At 38.4% G+C, this 19799-nt stretch overlaps 2 protein-coding genes across 8 annotated transcripts in view; one reads left to right on the forward strand and one right to left on the reverse strand.

The window, feature by feature from the left end:
- The first annotated feature begins 1307 nt into the window (after positions 1-1307).
- On the forward strand, positions 1308-8145 carry napgb (N-ethylmaleimide-sensitive factor attachment protein, gamma b). Its single transcript, XM_003448456.5, has 12 exons — positions 1308-1475; positions 1661-1728; positions 1839-1923; positions 3017-3034; positions 3120-3150; positions 3249-3358; positions 4388-4454; positions 4536-4606; positions 4817-4895; positions 5208-5287; positions 5515-5644; positions 7059-8145. The coding sequence occupies exons 1-12, from the start codon at positions 1420-1422 to the stop codon at positions 7197-7199; spliced, it is 936 nt and encodes a 311-aa protein (XP_003448504.1). The 5' UTR covers positions 1308-1419; the 3' UTR covers positions 7200-8145.
- Positions 8146-11196: 3051 nt separating this feature from the next.
- piezo2b (piezo-type mechanosensitive ion channel component 2b) overlaps positions 11197-19799 on the reverse strand; it is a 90520-nt gene continuing 81917 nt past the window's right edge. For all 7 annotated transcript variants that reach the window (XM_019348296.2, XM_019348299.2, XM_019348297.2 and 4 more), the window contains 9 exons: positions 19521-19679; positions 17941-18088; positions 17363-17551; positions 16944-17036; positions 16250-16419; positions 15115-15243; positions 14337-14416; positions 13800-14004; positions 11197-12808 (listed from right to left, as the gene is read on the reverse strand). In XM_019348296.2, coding sequence (XP_019203841.1) covers positions 12556-12808; positions 13800-14004; positions 14337-14416; positions 15115-15243; positions 16250-16419; positions 16944-17036; positions 17363-17551; positions 17941-18088; positions 19521-19679 — 1426 coding nt within the window. In that variant the 3' untranslated portion in view covers positions 11197-12555. The remainder of the gene's footprint in view (positions 12809-13799; positions 14005-14336; positions 14417-15114; positions 15244-16249; positions 16420-16943; positions 17037-17362; positions 17552-17940; positions 18089-19520; positions 19680-19799) is intronic.

The following is a 19799-nucleotide window of genomic DNA, read 5'->3' on the forward strand; positions in this document are numbered from 1 at the left end:
CTTAGAAAAGGGGGCAGATATACTTTCTTTTCACCATGAAAAAAAAACGTTTTCTTTTTGTATCACAACTGAGATTCTTGATCCCTTTAAAGCCCCTGTAGGTAAATTTGTGATATGTACAAGTTTTATTTGACTTGAGGTTGCAGTCCAACAAACAGGACTGTGAATATCTAGTGTAAGTGTGAAGAATCAATGCAAGTTGTCCTGTTTTCTCACAGTCATATAAAGCTCTCAGGAATTCTGCTCAAGTGTATTTGATTTAATGTTTGGCAAGGAAAAAACAGTAAAGACCACAAGGGAAAGTGCAGTTTGACAAAGAGAACAAAAGAGCACTGTCCTATAAAGTTTGACGTAGCTCTCATAAGCATGGCAAACTGACTATCTGGTGCTTTGCCAATGGTATTAACATGTACGGGTTCCATACATTCACTCCACACACATCTGGAAAATGTTAAAGAGGCCCACTATGTCAAGTTGCTATAGCCTCCTGCGCCTTCACTTGTCCTCAGCTACGAAAAAATAACAAAAAAAAAGTACAGAACCAGTATGTGATTGCAAATTTCTGAATGAATACAAGATACTTAAATAAATACACTGTGAACTGAAGATAATCAATGGGCCCACGCCCTGACTTAACAGTGCCTATTCGCTCCCTGATGGAAAGTTACAGAATTAGTTGTGGGTGGTTTTTTTTGTTGTGCCTGCAACCTTACCAAACACTGGTGGTGTCATGGTGTTCTGTTAGACCTGTTAGTCATGGAGGGTTAAGTTAAGGCCCTTGCAGTCCTGCATTAATTTAGCACTCTATTTTTCTTTATATTTACAAAACATATTATCAGCAAACATTAGACTGAAGCTTTGTGAAACTTCTGGAATTTGAAACCACACTGCAGACTCCCACGTCACCAGACTTTCTTGTGATTGCTTCCAAATTCATAATCCAGACTTTGAGCAAAGGCTGTTGTTGTTTTAAACTGAGCTTATAAATGAGTTGGTTTTAAAGCGAGGGCCTGAAAATTACATTGTTTGTAAACCCTAGACAGTAAACACCTAAACCTTGGGATGGGAATTAAAGCTGAAAGTCTGCACTTAAATCACACCTTGATCGTTTCATTTAAAAATCCACTGTGGTGGTGAACAGAGGGGAAATTGCCAAAAAATGTGCCATTATGGATCTGATTGTATAGTCTTTCATTTAAAAAACAAAAAGCAAATTCTTTAGCTGCATTACAGTACTAGAGCCAGATTTTCGCATTCCCTGCTGTTGTTTTTTTTGTCCAATGCGGCATCCGTAACTTGCGACAGCTGGTGACGTTGCGGCCGAGGAGGAGTTCCTGGTAATCCAAACATCGACGAAGCAACATCCATAGTCGTTTATCAATAACATATTCCTCATAACCGAGTTGATCGATCAACATCATGGCTGCTCAGAAGATAAACGAAGCGCACGAGCACATAGCTAAAGCGGAGAAATGGTGAGCGAGGACAAAAACGATTATTTCCTGCTCTGTAGTTTTACTACTCACGTTAGCTAGCTGTAAGGCCACTGTGTATTTTCTGTTGAAAGGTTATGCGACATAAAGTGACTTTATGGTTATTTATCCATCGCACTATAGTTGTATTATTCGTTTATTATTTGTTCCTCGTGGTGTGTTTACAGCTTAAAAACGAGTCTGACAAAGTGGAAGCCTGACTTTGACAGTGCTGCATCAGAATACGCCAAAGCAGGTAAAACACGAAACGACACTATAGTGCTTAAAACTGGAGTGGGTTTTTTTAATCTATATATTAAAAATATATAATTTCACAGTGAGCTAACCTCTGTGCTTTGTTTCTAGCTGTGTGCTTCAAGAATGCCAAGCAGTATGAACAAGCAAAGGATGCTTATCTGAAGGAAGCTGAGTACCACACAGAAAACAAAACGTATCCTTTCCCGATCAAAGGAAAGGCACAAGTCTGCATATATTCTGTGCAATCGCTAGCCACTTTGTTAGCTGCTCTTTAAAGCAAACCTTTAATCAGCCAATCAGACAACAGAAACACAAAGCGTGCAGGCAGTGTGGGGGTGTAACCGTTTTTAACCCTGCACCCTGGATCCTGTAATAGCTTGGTCCAGGGTACCTGCTTATCGCAGATTTAACAGTGTACCATAGTTATTCTCACTAGGGGTGTAAAAACTCTAAAACCAAGACCAGAAAGACTCTGGCACAAACATACACAATGTATTATAATTCTGTCATTCCATACTGTGAGACCCACGTGGAGATATTGCATAGAAATATTGAAATGTCATCAGTTTATAATGAAAGAATTAAGTGACAAGATTTGTGGCAAACTGATTATTTTCCCATATGTATTTTGTTATTCAACCTCTCAAGGAAAACTAAGATTTGAGCTAAAACCCTGCCATCAAACCCTGGTAAAACAAATCTGGCTTTGAAGAATTATTACACCCCTGATTCTGATGAGTTTTCATTTCATGAGCACTTTATACGTTGGCATGGATTCATCTTGCCTTGTGTCAAAAATCGAAGGAGGTCTTAATCCAACAGAGCACCTCTGGGACGAAGTTGAACAGTAGAATCACATTTGTAAGGTGCTGCCCAGAAATTTGTAACAACTGTAATCCTGCTGCGTCTCCAAGGACCCAAACCTCTGAGGAAGATTTCTAGCAACTTGTTGATTTTTGCTAAGAAGAATTAAAGCAGCTTAGAAGACTAAATGTGCTCCATTGTGGCTCGAACTATCTGTAACTAAATCAGTGGCTGCAGATTGTTTGTAATTTTCAAGAACAAATGTCAAACATGAGAATTAGCGTTCTTTCATATATGATTGTTTCTGATATGCATTTGTGTTTTAGACAAACAAAGATGATACTTTAGACTGTGGGAAGTTTGTATCAGGGGTTTAACATTTTATTAATGGAGAATGTAATCTGATTTATTGGTAAGCCATATATTTGTTAGTATGACACAGTTTCACTCTTGTTTGGCTGTTTCCTTAGCTTGTCCTTCAGGCTTTTTCATGCTGCAAAGTAAGTATCATGCTTAATAACCTGTAATATTGAAGTGGCTGCAAACATGGAAACACCTGTTTGACTCAAACTCTTCTTTCCTCAGGGCTATTGAACAGGCTGGTATGATGATGAAGGTGAGTGCAGCCACTCTAAAACCACAGTGACGTCATAATAAAGCAAATAGAGATAATGATTCAGTAGCACAATTGTAACTCTGCTGTGTTTGCATCAGGAACAAAAGAAAATGCCAGAGGCCATCCAGTACATAGAGAAAGCCTGCATGATGTACATGGAGAACGGGACACCAGACACTGCTGCCATGGCTCTGGACCGGGCTGGAAAGTAAAAATAATACTTTAATTTACTCTGCTGATCAGTGCTGACTTTTTAAGCACATTTTTCATTGGAATGGAGATATGAATGTATGTGATAAACACCTTTCAGAAGTCTGCCCGATAACTGATTAATGAGAAAGTCTTATTTATATGCACCATACATTCACTGCCAAAGTACAAGTGTTGTAGCTATTGGATGAATAGGTTTGTTGGGTTCTTTAGTAATTAAAAAGATGCAAGAACAGGATAATTGTAGCATTATATTTATGCCCACAGCTAACTAAAAGCTACATTTTCACTGTGATAAAGTGCTGCAGAAGTTTAAGGAACTCTTAATTCTAATTCTGTAGCTCAGCCGTTCCCAGACTTAAGACAGAGCCTTACCATTTTAAAATATGAACGTTTTCTATGGATCACCCAAACCTTTAATCACACTATCACAAGTGTTTTCTTTTTTGTGTTTTAATTTATTCATTTGAGCTTCTGCATTAACAGCTTTATTTCTGGGACCATCTTCATGTTAGTGTTTTTCTACTATTGATTGTTCAGGATCAAAATAGGTCAGAAAATTAATTATCTAATTTTGAAATTTCACGATATTGCTTTATTCATTCTATTTTTTTTATTTCTAAATATCTAATGGCAGTAAATAATATAAAATTGATTTATTGTAAATGACTTCATTGCCCACCTGCAGTTCCTTGGCAGCCCACCTGGGGGCTACGGCTCACATTTTGGGAATCGATATTCCCAAAATGTAATATTTGTTTATTTACCATGACCCATTTTGTCATCTCACAACTGAACAGTGTTAGATAGGCTGAAGGTCATTTTATCATTAACATGATAAGCTGCCAGCTGCTGGCTAAGGCACAAGTGTGATCACATAGTTACTCCCATGATGCATATTCATGTCCTCTTTATTATACTAAAAGGTAGCTTTTTATTCTCAGAAACTGACTTTCAATTCCAATAAAAATACTCCGACCGACTCAGGAGTGTTTCTTGTTTACTAAAACACGTTTTTCCTCCTCAGACTGATAGAGCCTATAAACCTGGAGAAAGCTGTGGACTTGTATCAGAAGGCAGCAGGTGTATTTGAGGTATGGATATCAACAAAGATTTAATAATTTAGCTTTTTGGGGGGGTTTTCAGCTGTTTTATCCTTTTCGTGTGTTTTGTAGAATGAGGATCGCCTACGTCAGGCAGTAGAACTGCTGGGAAAAGCCTCCAGACTTCTGGTCAGGTTAAAAAGGTAAAGGGAAAAAGTGGTGGATGGGATGTTAACACTCATCTTTGGTTTTACACATATATATTACCAAGGATCAGATATGGTAACCTTGAAGGCTGGGCTTGGTAAATGAATTTCCTTTGGTTTCTCTTCTTGCCTGTTTGATATCTTTCATGTCAGTGATGTGTTTGTAAACCTGCTCCTCATCAGCTTTTTTCTGGCCTTTCTAACCAGGCTGGACGAAGCAGCAGTCGCCCTGCAGAAAGAGAAGAACATGTACAAAGAGATCGAGAACTTCCCGATGTGTTTCAAGGTGGCTCAGCCGTTTGTTTTTATATCATTTACATCTTTTTTGCACAGTTTATCAGCAGTGCAACAATCAGGTTTCCATTGTAGGCAATGTTGTGTCTTAATCTGGTTTATCTTCTCTGTCTTTAAGTCAATCCCGTTTTTAAGCCAACTTTCTTTTCATTGTCTGCTCCTCATTAAGCAGTGGTTTGAAGAGCAGGCGGGTGGGACAGCAGTGCTCATAGCCAGCACTGTGCACCTGAAATGATCATATAAGAGATTTCCTTTTTTTATTTTTTTATATCATTCAAATCATGTTTTTTTTTTTCTTCCTTAGAAAACAACTGCTCAAGTACTGGTTCATCTTCACAGAGGCGACTATGTAGCAGCTGATAAATGTGTCAGAGAAAGTTACAGGTAAGCTAATTCACCTACGCTTCATTGCCATCTATATTATGAAATTACAAGAGGCTAAAGTCTCCTCGAGCCAGCCTGGCAGGAAAATATTCCGCATCCTCATCAAAACATCAAAGAACAGAGAAAGAACCGGCTCGCTTCTTACTTTGTTTGACCCTTGATGTCACATTCATGGTGTAACGCTGCTGCCACTTACACTGAAGATGGTTACACTTTATCTCCTCCAGTCTGCCTGGCTATAGTGGAAGCGAAGATTGTGTTGCCATGGAGACGTTACTTCAGGGCTATGATGAGCAGGATGAGGACCAGGTCTATCGCGTGTGTAACTCACCTCTGCTGAAGTACATGGACAATGACGTGAGTACCAAGGTTTCATTGTTGTAGTTTCTCAGTGGTTTGTGATTATGGTAGACTTCTGGCCCCAATGCAGCGACGTCTGACATGTTAGCTAAGTTTCCAGAACAGTAGGCGTATCATTCATCCGTCCGTCCGTCCGTCTGTCTGTCTATATTTTTTTTATTTATTTTTTTTGCTGAATGCCAAAATAACATCAAGATAATTCAAACAATAAAAGCTAATTTTAGCCATTAAGATGATTGCAGGTTTTTCTCTGTTACCTTAGATGTAGAATTAATAGCCTTTACAGAGTAAGGTGGAAGATAATGAATGCCCTCAGCTATCACTGTCCCACACAGTGTGTTAACTATCTGTAAAGCAATCCAAGACTTAATACCTGTCTTAAGGCTGAAAATTCCCCCCACACCACACATGAGTTGGTGCCCTGGATCCAGATGAGTTGGAGAAAGTTTCTTTGAGAACATCAAGATGGTGTCCAGTTTTTCTTATTTCAATTTAACATGTTTCTGTGAAAAGATGACACAAAATGTCGAATTTTGACCTATGTGCTACTGTGAAGGGTGCTTCCAGTAAATCCTTCTACCAGATCCAGGGTTATTACTACTGTGTCACATCTACTCTGTAAATACAGAATACCCGCAAATCTCTCTGAAAACCTATGCCATAACTGGAGGGGCACCCCCCTTTGAAATGTACTGTAACTACACACTGGGTCAACGCAGACTGCAGCAGCTGTGATTGAACCATTCAGTTTTTAGCTCACTGTTGTAACCTTTCATCCAATACTTTTGGTTGCTTCTTCATACTCCAACAGCTACTCAGTGTTTCAAGATATATTTCCGCTCTTTAGCCATTCTGTAAGGCAGACATTTTAGCTGTCTTTGTAGTATTTTAGGCTTTAGTTTAGTTGTTTAAGGTATTCGTTTATTCACTTTTGGATTGTTAGCTATCTATTTGAAATGTAGTCTGTTTCTACATTCTAACCATCCATCTCTTACTTTTAATGAACCTTTCTACTCAAATCTGAACAGGTCAGAAATATTTCTAATGAAACTTCTGTATTTTAGAAGATTAAAGATGCAGCAGGAACAGCTGTCATGGTCCAGGTGGGATTGACATTATTATCCATCTTAGGTGATGTTAAAATCACCTAAGATGAAAATAAATCCTTTCAGTGTGGACTTAAATGTTATATACTGACAACTTCATTAGGACTGTGTTGATTTGTTGTGGATGGATTAGATTAACAGCTGTCATTAGATTTTGATTTAAACGATGCCATACTCCAACGATGCCAAAGGAGAAAATGTGTTTATGGGTTTTGTTATTCGTTTTAAAACAGCTGATTAAAGCATAAATATTGAGGGGCTTTAAATCTGATGACTAATGACACTCCCCCCGGCCCCCCTCACAGTATGCCAAACTGGCCATTTCCCTGAGGGTACCTGGAGGAGGAGGAAAGAAGAAGAAGGCTGCTGCTGCTCCACAGGGTGGTGCTAGTGGGGCACCAGCTCCAGAGGAAGAGGAGGATGACTATGAAGGCGGGCTGTGTTAGCCTTCAGCCTCCAGAGCACCGACTCTACCCATCTGCTGCCACCAGTACACCCTCTCTGTATGAGTTAAACAACCTCTGAGCTCTGAAATCCTGACGGGTGGCTTTCTGATCTTAAATGTGCAAAAAAAGTATAAGAAAAAATACATTTTAAAACCCCAAACAGTTCAGTAGGTGTTGGCGTCAACCTGAGTTTGAACAGCCTTTTATTTTGTGTAATCTCTCGAGGTGGATCCTCAGCCTGCTGTATGTACATGTTCTATTATTTCTCGTCTCTTGTGAAGCTGTAAATTTTGCTGTTATTGTTTGTGGGTAGAGTGTAAAATTACTATAGGTATATTCAAATCAGACAAAGACTTGATCAGTGTATAGGTGTTTATTTGTACAGAGTTAATTTATTCAGTATTCATGACTACAGCCTGAAAATGTTACTGGAGCAATATGCAATCAGATTGTTATAATGCATGTTTGCAATAACGGAATGATTAAATCAAATCAAATCTATGATAAATCTGTCGATATTAAAGCTTAAGAATGGGTCACACTGTCATCTTCAGCATCAGCTCTCTCTATTTTTTTGTGAGTATTTTAAAAATAAGACATAATGCAGCTTGTAGCCAGCTGTAGACTGTTTTCCTGTCTACCTCCAGCTCTGTGTTACCTTATAATAAAATAGTCATGGCTGTGTCTTTATTTCTTAATTTCCTCTGAACTTAAAGATAGTATACTAATAAAAAGGGGACCATTCATTGAAGATTTCAGGGCTGTAAATGTGAAAAGCCCACTATAAGTACAATATCACCTAAATGCCAATAATATAAAACAATATCACTACTAAAGGGATTGTTTACATTTTTTAATTTGTGCTGTTGCTGACTTATTGTATATTCCTCAAAGTCATATCTTCAAACTTTGCACATGCATCAATAAACATTTCCGTTGTGTGGCATTTTATGGTCTCTGTACATTTTCTTAAATGAGTTAGCAAACAGATTTTCCATATCAGCGAGTCTAACAGCGGCTGCAGATGTCTGCACCAAAATGGCTCACAGACATGTAATGACTGTGTAGCTTCCTAAGACCTATTTATCTTTGATGAGGCTAATGCTTTCTCCCTGTTAAGCGATATTTAATGTATACCCATTCATGCTCTTTTTGTGATGCCTCTCATACTGAATGACTCCAGTGCATCTGTGCATTAGGTGGATCAAAGCTGGACTTGAGTGGAAAACAAATTAGCAGAAAAAAGTAAGAAGTTGTTTCATGTGTGGGTTATTAGTCCAGAACAGTGCAAGTCTTGTGCATCGGACTTGAAAAATATTTTTAATTAAATTGAACTTTCATCACGATATGACTTCCTTAGTAAGTTTTGAGCTGATATACGGGTTCACAATTTAATGATTAAATACCGCTGACAAGTCTTTTTTTCTAGAGTTTAGTCTTTTTTAGTTTCTAGGTCTTTATATTTTCAATCGAGTTCACCCTCCTTCCTCCAAATTATGGATTCCAAAGGTGTTAAAACCTTATGAGATGAAGCAAAACCTCAAATTTAAAAAGATGAGAGACTCAAGGAATCTTACCACAAATGCAAACCTAATATTTCCACACTCGAACCACTTAGGCGTGACACATTATTAACTAGATTTTGTTTTTCTCCTCCGTATCAAACTTCTTTTTTTTCTCTGCGCAGCACCACATACATAGAACGTGCATAGAAGCATAAACAATCAATATGCAACTGAAATATAAGCTTTCAGCTTTAATTCAAGAGGTTCAGCAAAAGAATTGCGTTAACTTTTTAGGAACTGTTCCTCATGGTTTCAGTATAAAATATTTTTTGCATTCTTGATATCAGATTTCATCTGTGTTTAGTTCTTGTTTTAGTTCCACAATATGCCAACTGCTTTCAATGAGTGACAAGTCCGAGGGGTTTAGCATCCAGACTCTTACTATGGAGCCCTACCGTTTGGCATTGTCTTGCTTAAGTGAGACTGCCTGAAAGGCAGTATATGTTACTCCATAACCTGTTTATATCATTAACAGATGTTCAAATTACTCATAGTGTACACTAATGTACCCCAAATCACGAATGTCGTTTCCTTAGCAACTGTCTGCTGATAACAAGCTGGATGGCTCCTCTCCCCCTGTGCCTGCTGTATGCCGTGTGTGGTCAGACGACGTCATTGCAACATTAATGACCCTGAGAAGTAAGCAGTGTTTCTCAATCTTGTTTATATATAGGTTTCTTCACAGAGCTGTAGCTAGCATTCTTGGATTCAGCAACAAGTTGTGTTTACTGAGAGTGGATGTTGGAAGAACTTAAATGCACTCCAGCTTGAGGTCATGAACAGATGGCCGGACATTCTCCTTCAGGATGTTTTGGTAGACAGCAGAATTCATGGTTCCATTTACCACAGCAAGTCTTCCAGGTCCTGAGACATCAAAACAGCCCCACACCATCACACTACCTCCACCATATTTTACTGTTGGCATGATGTTTCTTTTCTGAAATGCTGTTAGTTTTACGCTAGGACTCAAATCTTCAAAAGAGTTCAGCTTTGGAAGATCATTGAGATGTTTTCTGGGAAAACTGAGATGAGCCTTTATGTTCCTTTTGCTCAGCAGTAGGGGTTTTTTTTGTCTTGGAGCTCAGCCACGCAGGTCATTTTTGTCCAGTGTCTTTCTTATGGTGGAGTCATGAACTCTGACCTTAACTGAGGCTAGTGAGGCCTGCGGTTCTTTGGATCCAAGAGTCTTTTGTAAACTCTAGGAAGAGTCTTCGCTATACTATTGGGTTAATTTTGGTCGGCCGGCCACTCCCGGGGAGCATCGCCACTGTTTGGTTTTTTCGCCATTTGTGGATAATGGCGCTCACTGAGGTTCACTGGAGTCCCACAGCTTTAGAAATGGCTTTATAACATTTTACAGACTGAAAGATCTTAATTATGTTGTTTGTCATTCTCAGTTCCTGAGTTTTCCTTGGAATGCAGCACAATTTCTGGCTTTTGAGTCTGCTGCATTTTGTCAGGGAAGTCCTATTGAAGTGATTTTTTGATTGAGCACAGGTGTGGCAGTAATCAGGCCTGGGTGTGTGTAGGCAAGACTTGTGTTGTCTTTCTCTAATATTTACATTTGTTTGATGATCTGAAACATTTAAGTGCGACAAACACATACACACAAAAAAGGAAATCAGGAGGAGGACTAACACTTCTCACACCACTGTATCTCTGCAGGACAGTGTGTATTGATACAGCACACATGTACAGTGCCCTTTTGCAGTTTTGCCTTTGCCCACCATCACAGTTAATTGTAAATCAATCAATATGATTGAAGTGGAGACTTTCAGCTCTAATTCAAGGGATTATACAACAATTTTGCATGAACCGTTTAAGAATTGCAGTCATTTTTATACACAATTTCCCATTAAAATAATGGGACAAACTAAAACTAATAAATTTAAAGAGTATTTTTTAATACTTGAAAACAAACGCTTTACAGCCGATATCTGCCGGAAGTCTAGATCCCGTGGAAATCACCAGAAGTTTCCACCCTGGAGTTGCTCAGCTACACCTTAACTGCAGCCTCCAGTTGCAAAATTACACTACAAAAAATGGTCTTTGTTTCAAACATCGTGAGTGCACTGTATACTTACCTCTAACACAAGTTTCATAAATTATTCTAATATTTATTCATCTGTCCCATTATTATCTCTTTTCTTTTATCTCCCAGTACCCATTTTCACCAGGAACTACAGGACTGTAACTTTGGAGAATTGTCATGACACACAATAAAAAATAATTATCACAAATCAAAAGAGAGAAACTGATATGCTAAAATGAAATTAAGCAAAAGAAGCTATGATTTAAGGAGGGAGGCGGGGTCCAATCCACGCATGTTGCAGCTGTTTTCCATCACAATCCTGTTAAAACCCACTGATGTGACCCCCAGATTTACAGACCATCTTCACACACACACAACAGCTGAGTGCAAAAAAACGCCACACCTTTCCAGATGTTTTATTTGAAGATTTTTGGACATTGCCTTAACATACAAGTACAATTTTCACATTTCATTCCCCTGCGACCTGTCCCTTTAATGTAACCCCTATGTACAAGTATTGCAAATTAGTCATGGCAATAATTAAGGTTTTCACTCATGCTAAATGTCCTCTAATGCATAGTTTGGACCAAAGGGCTCCAAGTCTCAGCCCTTTGTGTGTTTCTTCTTCGATGACTGGATGCACAGCTGTGGGCGCCAGCGAGGTCCACAAGTCAAAGAGTCTACCGCCCAAAGCACATTACCCTGATGTAGAAAACCAGAAGTCTGCTGCTCTCGACTCAAACCGGCCTGCAGATGATTCAAAATGTTGATGAATGACAAAAAAATGTCAATCTCTGTGGGAAAAAAGTCCTTCTTTAATACAGCTTTTAACTGTGTCACTGTGCAGTAAAACTCCGAACAGTTTCCACATTTTATTTCATGCCATTTAAATAGTTCTCATCTTTTCTACAATATCATGTTTTTTTAAGATCCACCAAAGCCTACATATTACCGTAACATACAATGATTATCTGTGAAAACAGCTCTTCCTGAGAAAGGTATGTAGTTCGTAAGAGTTTCAGTTCTTCTCATACAAACAAAATAAGGCAAGTAAAGATTGTCTGGTAATCTTTTGTTTTGCATTTTCTTTCCAGAGTGGCCTCTGACATTTCTTTAAAAAAAAAGGAAAAGTAATCGTGATATCTGAAAGTGAAATTTCCTTTGCTCCACATTCTTAAAAATCTTAAAGGAACGGCAGCTCAGCATTGCACAGTCCCAAAATCCAAACGTTCCAGTTGGAGAAAATATGTGATTGTGCTTGTGTGGTCGTTGTTGTCCACTTATTTGTCAGTGGGAAGCCCTTAAAGAGTAATGCTGCAGCCAGTTATTGTTTCTTTCCACCTACCATGCAATTTTGAAAATATTAGGGACACATGTGAAGAGAAATTAGGGACTTTTTGTCTTTTAATTTCAGGAAAATTGCGCCTAAACACCTCCAACTGAAAACCGGCTGCTTATTTTATCCACTGGAGGCAAAACCTTTGCAAGATAAATACAGCACCTGGAAATTTGTGCTCAAATTTATTAATTGTGACAGTCAAGGTTGTCATTAATTAGTAAAAAATACCCCAGTTTATAAGTCCAAATAAAAAGGTGTTTCCCTTTGGAGCTAACACTGTATCACTGCCGCGAGCTCAGCTGACGAGGATAAAGTTGGCCTTCATTTGCTTTGGAGGCTAAAATAGCTGCTCACACCAACAGAGCGACTATCCAGTGTCTCTGAAAAGATCTGATTCAACTTCATTCATTAAAGTCTCTCTCACTGAGTTTTCTCCCGAGTCCACTTGATCATAGTCTCTGGCGAGCGGTAAAGGAAGATGAGTTTAGAGTACATATCCTCCTCCAGGTCAAGCTCCCCCGTCTCTCGCACGAGGAAGATATCGGTGCACAGCTTGAGGATGCGGTCCACGTTGGGCAGCTCCTCGAACATGATGGTGTGGGAAATGCCACTGAAGAACTCGCGCACAAACTTGCCGATGACCAAAACCACAGAGGCGTACAGGCCCATGATACTAAACAGGAAGGAGAAGAAGGAAAAAATCAGCTTTTGGATTCTTTTAAATTCTTATTTCTCTTAGTAGAAGTCCAAATATAATGTATCAAAAAGTTAAACATATGATATTTGACAAAAGCTGTGAACGCTGTACTTCTCTATGATACTCTAAGAAACTAATTTGATTGTTCTGTATCCCAACTCCCAAAGGATGCGGTTAATTTTTGTGAAGAAAAAGTATAACAATTGATCCTATGCTGCCTCATCAGCATCCATCCGAAACCCCATTTTTGGTCATTTGTCTTTACATTTTGATTTTGTATCATATACACATAAAAAAAACAACTGTTGAGATGCACTCTTCAAGCCCAACATATTTCCTAACTCAGGCGAATCCTTCCTTAGTTATGCTGCAATAAGCCTAAGCTGCTGGGGGCTTCCCATGATGCACTGTTTCAACTTCACTCAAGAAGGTCCTTGGATGAGAAATCAAACGAACCAAGAACAATTTTAGTTGCCTTTTTTTAGATATCTTTAAAAAATGTTTTTCACTTTTGAATAAGAGACCGCCCCCATTTCAGAGTTATGAAAAACATTAGGGATTTTATACATGTCAAAGTAACATTCACGAATCTCGCATAGAAGAAACGCCACATTGTAATCAGACGATGAATGTTATTCACTTCCCCTGCAAGTTTTAAAAAATATCTATTTATGTAAAATATGTAATATTTCATTTATTGCTGTTAAGTTTGTGTCTAGCATGAAAAAAGGGAAATGTGACAATTTGGTAACAAAAGCTCAGTGAAGCAAATATAGTCCACCAACACAGTAAGCATCAGTTCCTATCCTTACTTATCCTGTGACTCCTCCCATTTTTCTTTATTTCTGCTATAACTGCTATTAACCCACTGGCTGTACAATTTTCAGTAACTTTCATAATATAATTTGTTACATATAAACACAAACATTTCACTGAAATACACAACAGAATATCACAAACCACGTACCCATATCCAGCTAGAAAGCCCAAACTGGGCGGGCTGACTTGGTCGCTGAATACGAACAGTTCCAGGCCTTCAGACTTGGTTAGATTGGTTAGATTGGTCTTGCTAGGCTCTGTCTGACTGACGATCCACCATTCTTTATCATTGCTGTCATTAGCTCGCTTCAATTTCACCTTTATGTCATAAAATTCTGGCTGACCGTCCTTTTCTATGATAAAGAAATAAAGAAGTTTTGTCAGAAAATGTAACTCAGATTTGTTCATTTTGGGAAAAAAATATACAAAAGCTTTGTCCATCAAAAGGAAGTATATAAATTGACGTTAAAGAAATTTACTCACCCATTAAAAAATTGGCTTATGTACTTCTTGAAAAGCATGAATATGTTTTGATATTTAATAGTCAGAAATTCTAATCTACTGCATTTCCTATTGAGATGGAGCATTTTTACTATTATTTTTCTTTACTGTTACTAACTCAAATAACAAGGACAAAAAATTCACATCACTCCAACACTGTACACAGTGACAAATACTTGGTCACCTCTGTAAAGGCTTTCAACAGGTTTGGACTCCGCATCGCTGGGTGCTCGAACATAGCGAGGGAAAATATTTGTTAGTGTCCTGCAGGAAAAGAAAAGCTGTAAGTGCTCGCCAGTTAATATTGTATAAATATTACAACAATTAATGATTATACTATATTATGGTTTTCTATGTTATAGAGGCGTGCCTTACTAATCGTAAAAATGTTTACTTTTTAACAGATTTGAAAATCCACTTCAGTCTAGCAAAGCAAACATCACATATTAACATATTTTTCCTTCCAGAATTCTTCGCTTATAACCAAATCACACCAAACTGTCTATCGATTAAAGAAGTTGTCTTTTTGCACATTTTTAATACATTTTCTGACAAAAAACATCCATTGATGCTTCACAACCAATGGATGATGTCAGCGTGGCTTCGTCCATCTTTTATATACAGACTATGTTATATTTACCTCGTCTCGCTCCAAAACACACCGGTCAGTTGAAAAATATGCTACCATTAAGTGCTGTTAGGTTTATTGTTTATTAGGTGTACTGTTGCCCCTCTTTCCAGTCATTATGTTAAACAAATGCATATAAGTGACACCTGTCTTCACATGTAACTGTGGACTTACTTAATTTATGTACGGCCATAAAATTTTTATTGCCACCTTCGAAAATAAGAGGGGAAATTATTTAGCTGAGGAGGAACATTTAGCAGTTTAGCTCCTGGTTATTAGAGAACACAAACTGGCAAAGAGTAAAGAGAAAATGAGCGGCTGATACTATACTCACACTTCTGTTACGTTTCGTTCGTCTTTTAACAGATCTATAAGGTTCTGTTTTATGTTTTTGTCTTCGTCTTTAAGAGACCTTATTACTTTTCCAGATGCTGTTTCTGCCTTGGCTCCCAGGCTGACGTTTCTAAAGGAGGAAAAACATACTTAAATTATGCTTAAGGAAATTTAATCTTTACATTCCAAATTAAAATGTTGTTCAACGCAAAGCAAGGTAATTGGGGTTATTCTGAAAAAACAGATTTGCAACAAAGCTGGTAGACCGAGGAGAAGACTTGTGAATGAGGGACAATTTAATTAGCACTTGCTGATGTCTATGGGTCAAAGACTTTGACAACAAGGTATGATGAATTTGTATGGCTGAGTGATGCCCCCAATAACACTTCACAGAGGAGACGCTCCCATCTGGGAAGAACCTACACTGAGGGCTGAATGCACCAGGTTAAGTGCTGTCACATCTAGTTTGTAAAACCAAGCAGATGTGTGAGGTGAGGCCCAGCATCCAGCTGAACACACCGCCTGGATGGAAATTGATTTAAAAAGAGCCCATGAGGTTACCAGACCTGTAGTGGGGACCCCTGATGTTCCCCAGGCAAGCAGGAGGCTGAAGACCCCTGTTAGTGTAGGCCAGGGCAATTGCTCTTACTATCCAGTGGGAGGGGCGCTGTTTGTGCTTTAGCCCAGGATGTAAAAAGCTGGTCACTCTGTCTAAAACCCTGGGTTCTGCCCATATAAACAGACAGAGCATAGACTGGACACAAGGTTGCTCCTCTGAGGTGAAAGGCGTCAGGTAAAAGCCCGGCAGTTCTACAGGGGAACACGTGCTCTGAAGGCCGGCCTTTCCCTTAGAGCTAGGGTGAGGACTGTAGTCATTTGGAAGGGACTCAGACTAGAGCAGCTACTCTTCCACATTGAAAGGCGCCAGTTGAGCTGATTATTGTACTTTTGCCAGAATGTCATTGATCTTACGTCTTTGGTCACACACTGCTTGTAATGTGATGTTGATGCTCTTTAATAATTATCTTTTTGTTTCATGATGATAAAATAAAAAACTTAAATTTTATTACTTATCAATTAACCCTTTACTAACAGTTATTATAAGAAACACTGGAAACACATTTGTCCCTGCGTACCTTTGCACAGACCAGGACACAGTGATGGAGAAATCATCGGTAGAGTTCAACATGTCTATCAAGCTAGCTCTGCTGGGCGGACTGATGGTCCACAGAGAGTTGGAGCTGCCTTTCAATTGAGCAATGGTCAGGTCCGCATAAGTGTAGCCCTCCAGCCACTGCATGGCGTCCTAATCCAAACACAAAATCAAACAATTGGAATCAATATAATTCAGTCGCACTAAACCAATAATCTGTCAGCTAAGCAAGTTTAAATTAAGGTCAACATGCACACATAAGCAAATGGACTGTTGATTGTTAAAACTGTTTCAGATTCAACTATAATTCAACTATCAACTATAATCTTCCAGTGAATATTAGTACATATGTTTTTGTTCCTCTCAGGAAAAAGTTATCCCCTGATTTAAGGGTATGGATGGATCTTGCTAACCAAATTTGCTAGCCTTGACCTTCTCATCTTAAGCTGAGACATGAAGTCAATACGTAAAATAGGCTTCCAAAACCAGTTGATGACATCACCGTTGTTATGTCGATCCTTTTTACTGTCTATGGTACTTTGGTAGAGAACGAGCTACTTGCATTATATGGGAACTGCTGTACATCAGAGATACAAAATTATTTATTTCTCAAATTTAAAACACATTATGGTTTGTAAATTATGATCTTCTATTTGTATTTGATTTCGTATACTTACATCTTCCTTCTTATAATGTTCTACAAAGTTGCGAAATTCATATCCTTTCACATCTCGCAGTTGCTTTTGCTGCGCGCTCATGGTGAAGATGGGCTGTAGAAAGAGAACGTATTGAAAAAAGTCTAGTCAAAGGTGAATACACCTCTAATGATTTTAAATCAAGCACTTGTTTCTGGTGAACTGAATTTATTCATGCAGATTAATGTGCAGTAACTGTCGTGAAACTATGCTTGATACACACACATACAAACACACTACATTAAATCCTCCACCCTAAATACACTAAAATATCTCCCTCAGACCACAGGTACCACATAACCATAAATGTTACCTCTAGACATTTAAAAAAGGACCTGTGAAAAGAGTCTTTGTTTCTCAGTTTGCTGCAAATGATTTTATATAAGAAACTGTGTCCACACCTGAAAGCCTGCCAGTGTGATTTCAAATGAGACATCCAGCGGAGTGTTGACGACTCCAGCTACAGATTTCACGAGGGACATGAAGAGCAGCGGAAACCATACTATACAGATCAGCAGCACCACAATCATTCCTCCCATCCCGTACTTCACCACTTTCTTCTTCTTCTGGCCTCGTGGCTGGGGATACCTCTGCAGAAGGATGACAGAGAGGACACTGAAATAAGTTACTGGTATTAGATGGAGAACGTAACACAGAATTTCCCCTGATCCTTTGCTTTAACAACAAAGTCAACACATTTATATATTTTCTAAGGCAATGTTTTTGACAAATTTGTAAAAGTAAAAATGGGCAAAAAGTTCCATGGAGGGATATATTTCAGACTGACTGGGTAACAACTACAAGAGAGCAGTGAATAAAGATATTTTCACTTCATTTACTGATAGTCACAGTATATATATATAAAAAAGATTTACCTCCATAAATCACAAAAGTAAATTTCAGTTTAAATTCCAACATGACAGACACTGGCCCTGAAACAGATTTTTTTACACTACACTAGTGCCACGATGATAAACACCTTCTCTGACTCTCTCCAGCATTTCAGGATAAAGATGTGAGCGTAGATGTCCTCCACACAGATCCAGCTGGACAGAGACAGCGAAGTGTCGGTCCAAACCCAGTCCATCACGGCTCGGAGCTCCGTCAGGAAAGGTACTAGACGGAAACTGAAAACCACATATCTTCTTTATTAATCTGGCATAATGTGAAAGCTCATGATATTATGGGTTATATAATAAGATACTGCTTTAGTCTACAGTAAACATAGCAAACTTATTTAGCTTCTTGAATTTAAACCATAGAGAAAATACCACAACATCAACAAAACATCATCTTACATGTCAGTATCATTATGGATAAAAAATGCACACAGCCTCCACATGTAGAGTATTTTGAAACTATTCAGTTTTAATTTAATTCAGTTTTATTTATATAGCATCAAATCACAACAACTGTTGCCTCAATTCACTAAATAACTTTCTTTTAAATATATATGCAAAGATTTAGAAATATTTTTATTGTAATTTTAAATACATTTTTTATTTTATAATTTTTATTTTAATAGTAGTCGTAGTTTTAGTGTGGTTTCAGTCCTGTGTATTTAAGTTGGCACGACCATGCAAGAAACAGCAGTGCACTGTATTTGTTTTCACACTGCTGGGCTCATCCTCGCCTTCAACACACCCCTTCCCTTAGCTGGTGACCCGCCATGTATTTTAAAACACACATTAAATTGTTATTAAGTGAATAAAACCAATTTTTGTGGAAGAAAAAATATTGTGTTTATTAATTTCACACTCTTTTTTGCATAGCTTGACTTTCATATTTTTTAGTTCACACATGATCTGGAGGCCTGATGGTGATTTTCTTGTTGCTGGTAAACAGTGAACTTAATCAGCAAACAGAGCTGTGAAAATACTACACATCAGGCACAACTTTCTCAGGCGCAAGCTCGCTCTCTTTCTCTCTGCAGCTTCCATGCACACAGACTCCACATGCAACCTCTCTCCCTCTCTCTGTTTCTGTCAACAAGGCAGGCAGTGTGAACCATGTAATGTTAGACACGTTGATCAGATAAATAAAGAAAGAGCAGAAGGGTGAGAGACGATGAAATACAGATGCAGCTGAAAGTACCAGCTAGCAATAGGTCAGTCTAGCAATAGGTCAGTCACACAAGCTAATACATCTTTGTATCTAGCTGTGCAGTCAAATAAGTAATAATAATGCAAATAGTAATAAGCTCATAAATCGAAGTATCCAAACAGCATATTTTAGAGATCTGTTATGAATCTATTATAAATTTAAAGTTAGAGCTTACAGATTCAGCTGCATTAATGAAATAAATTCTAAATGCTAAAGTGATAAAATATAACATAACTAGAGCGAAAACCAATGCTTATGTTTCTATACAATTTAAAATGTAAGGACTGATAAGAAGAAATGTGTTTTTTTCTCCTCTAGCAAATATTTTGTGTACAATTTTCGATACGTAATCTTCTCCTTGCAATTCTGCTTCACCAGCAGCAGCAGCAGCAGCTAGCAGGGCCTTGGACGTGTTTGTCCAGCTGGAAGAAATGAAACTCTCTCTGCATAACTCACCCCTGGAACAGGAAGAGGTTGACATAATTGTAGCTCTTTGTGAGGAAGTTTCCCAGAACACGGGTGGGATAACCACAGCGGATCTGATAGGCTGACAGCCCGAAGTAGATGCACTTGACAAAATACCACATCTGAGCGACTGTGTTCTCACTGAAACGTCTATGAAAGGAAGAAAACAAAGACAGCTGTTGAACTGAAAAAAGAATGCAGCTGGTTTTCTAACTTTGAGCAGCAAAATAAAAAAAAAGCACAAATATATTTGACGCCATGCTGTCAGAT

Source organism: Oreochromis niloticus, linkage group LG18 (genome assembly GCF_001858045.2).
Source record: "Oreochromis niloticus isolate F11D_XX linkage group LG18, O_niloticus_UMD_NMBU, whole genome shotgun sequence".
Taxonomy (NCBI): domain Eukaryota; kingdom Metazoa; phylum Chordata; class Actinopteri; order Cichliformes; family Cichlidae; genus Oreochromis; species Oreochromis niloticus.

Coding starts and splice junctions, on each gene's coding strand:
- napgb (XM_003448456.5), top strand. CDS start 1,420: ATGGCTGCTCAGAAGATAAACGAAGCGCACGAGCACATAGCTAAAGCG. Junction 4,455..4,535: donor AGGCAGCAGGTGTATTTGAG/GTATGGATATCA, acceptor TGTGTTTTGTAG/AATGAGGATCGCCTACGTCA. Junction 5,288..5,514: donor TGTGTCAGAGAAAGTTACAG/GTAAGCTAATTC, acceptor TATCTCCTCCAG/TCTGCCTGGCTATAGTGGAA.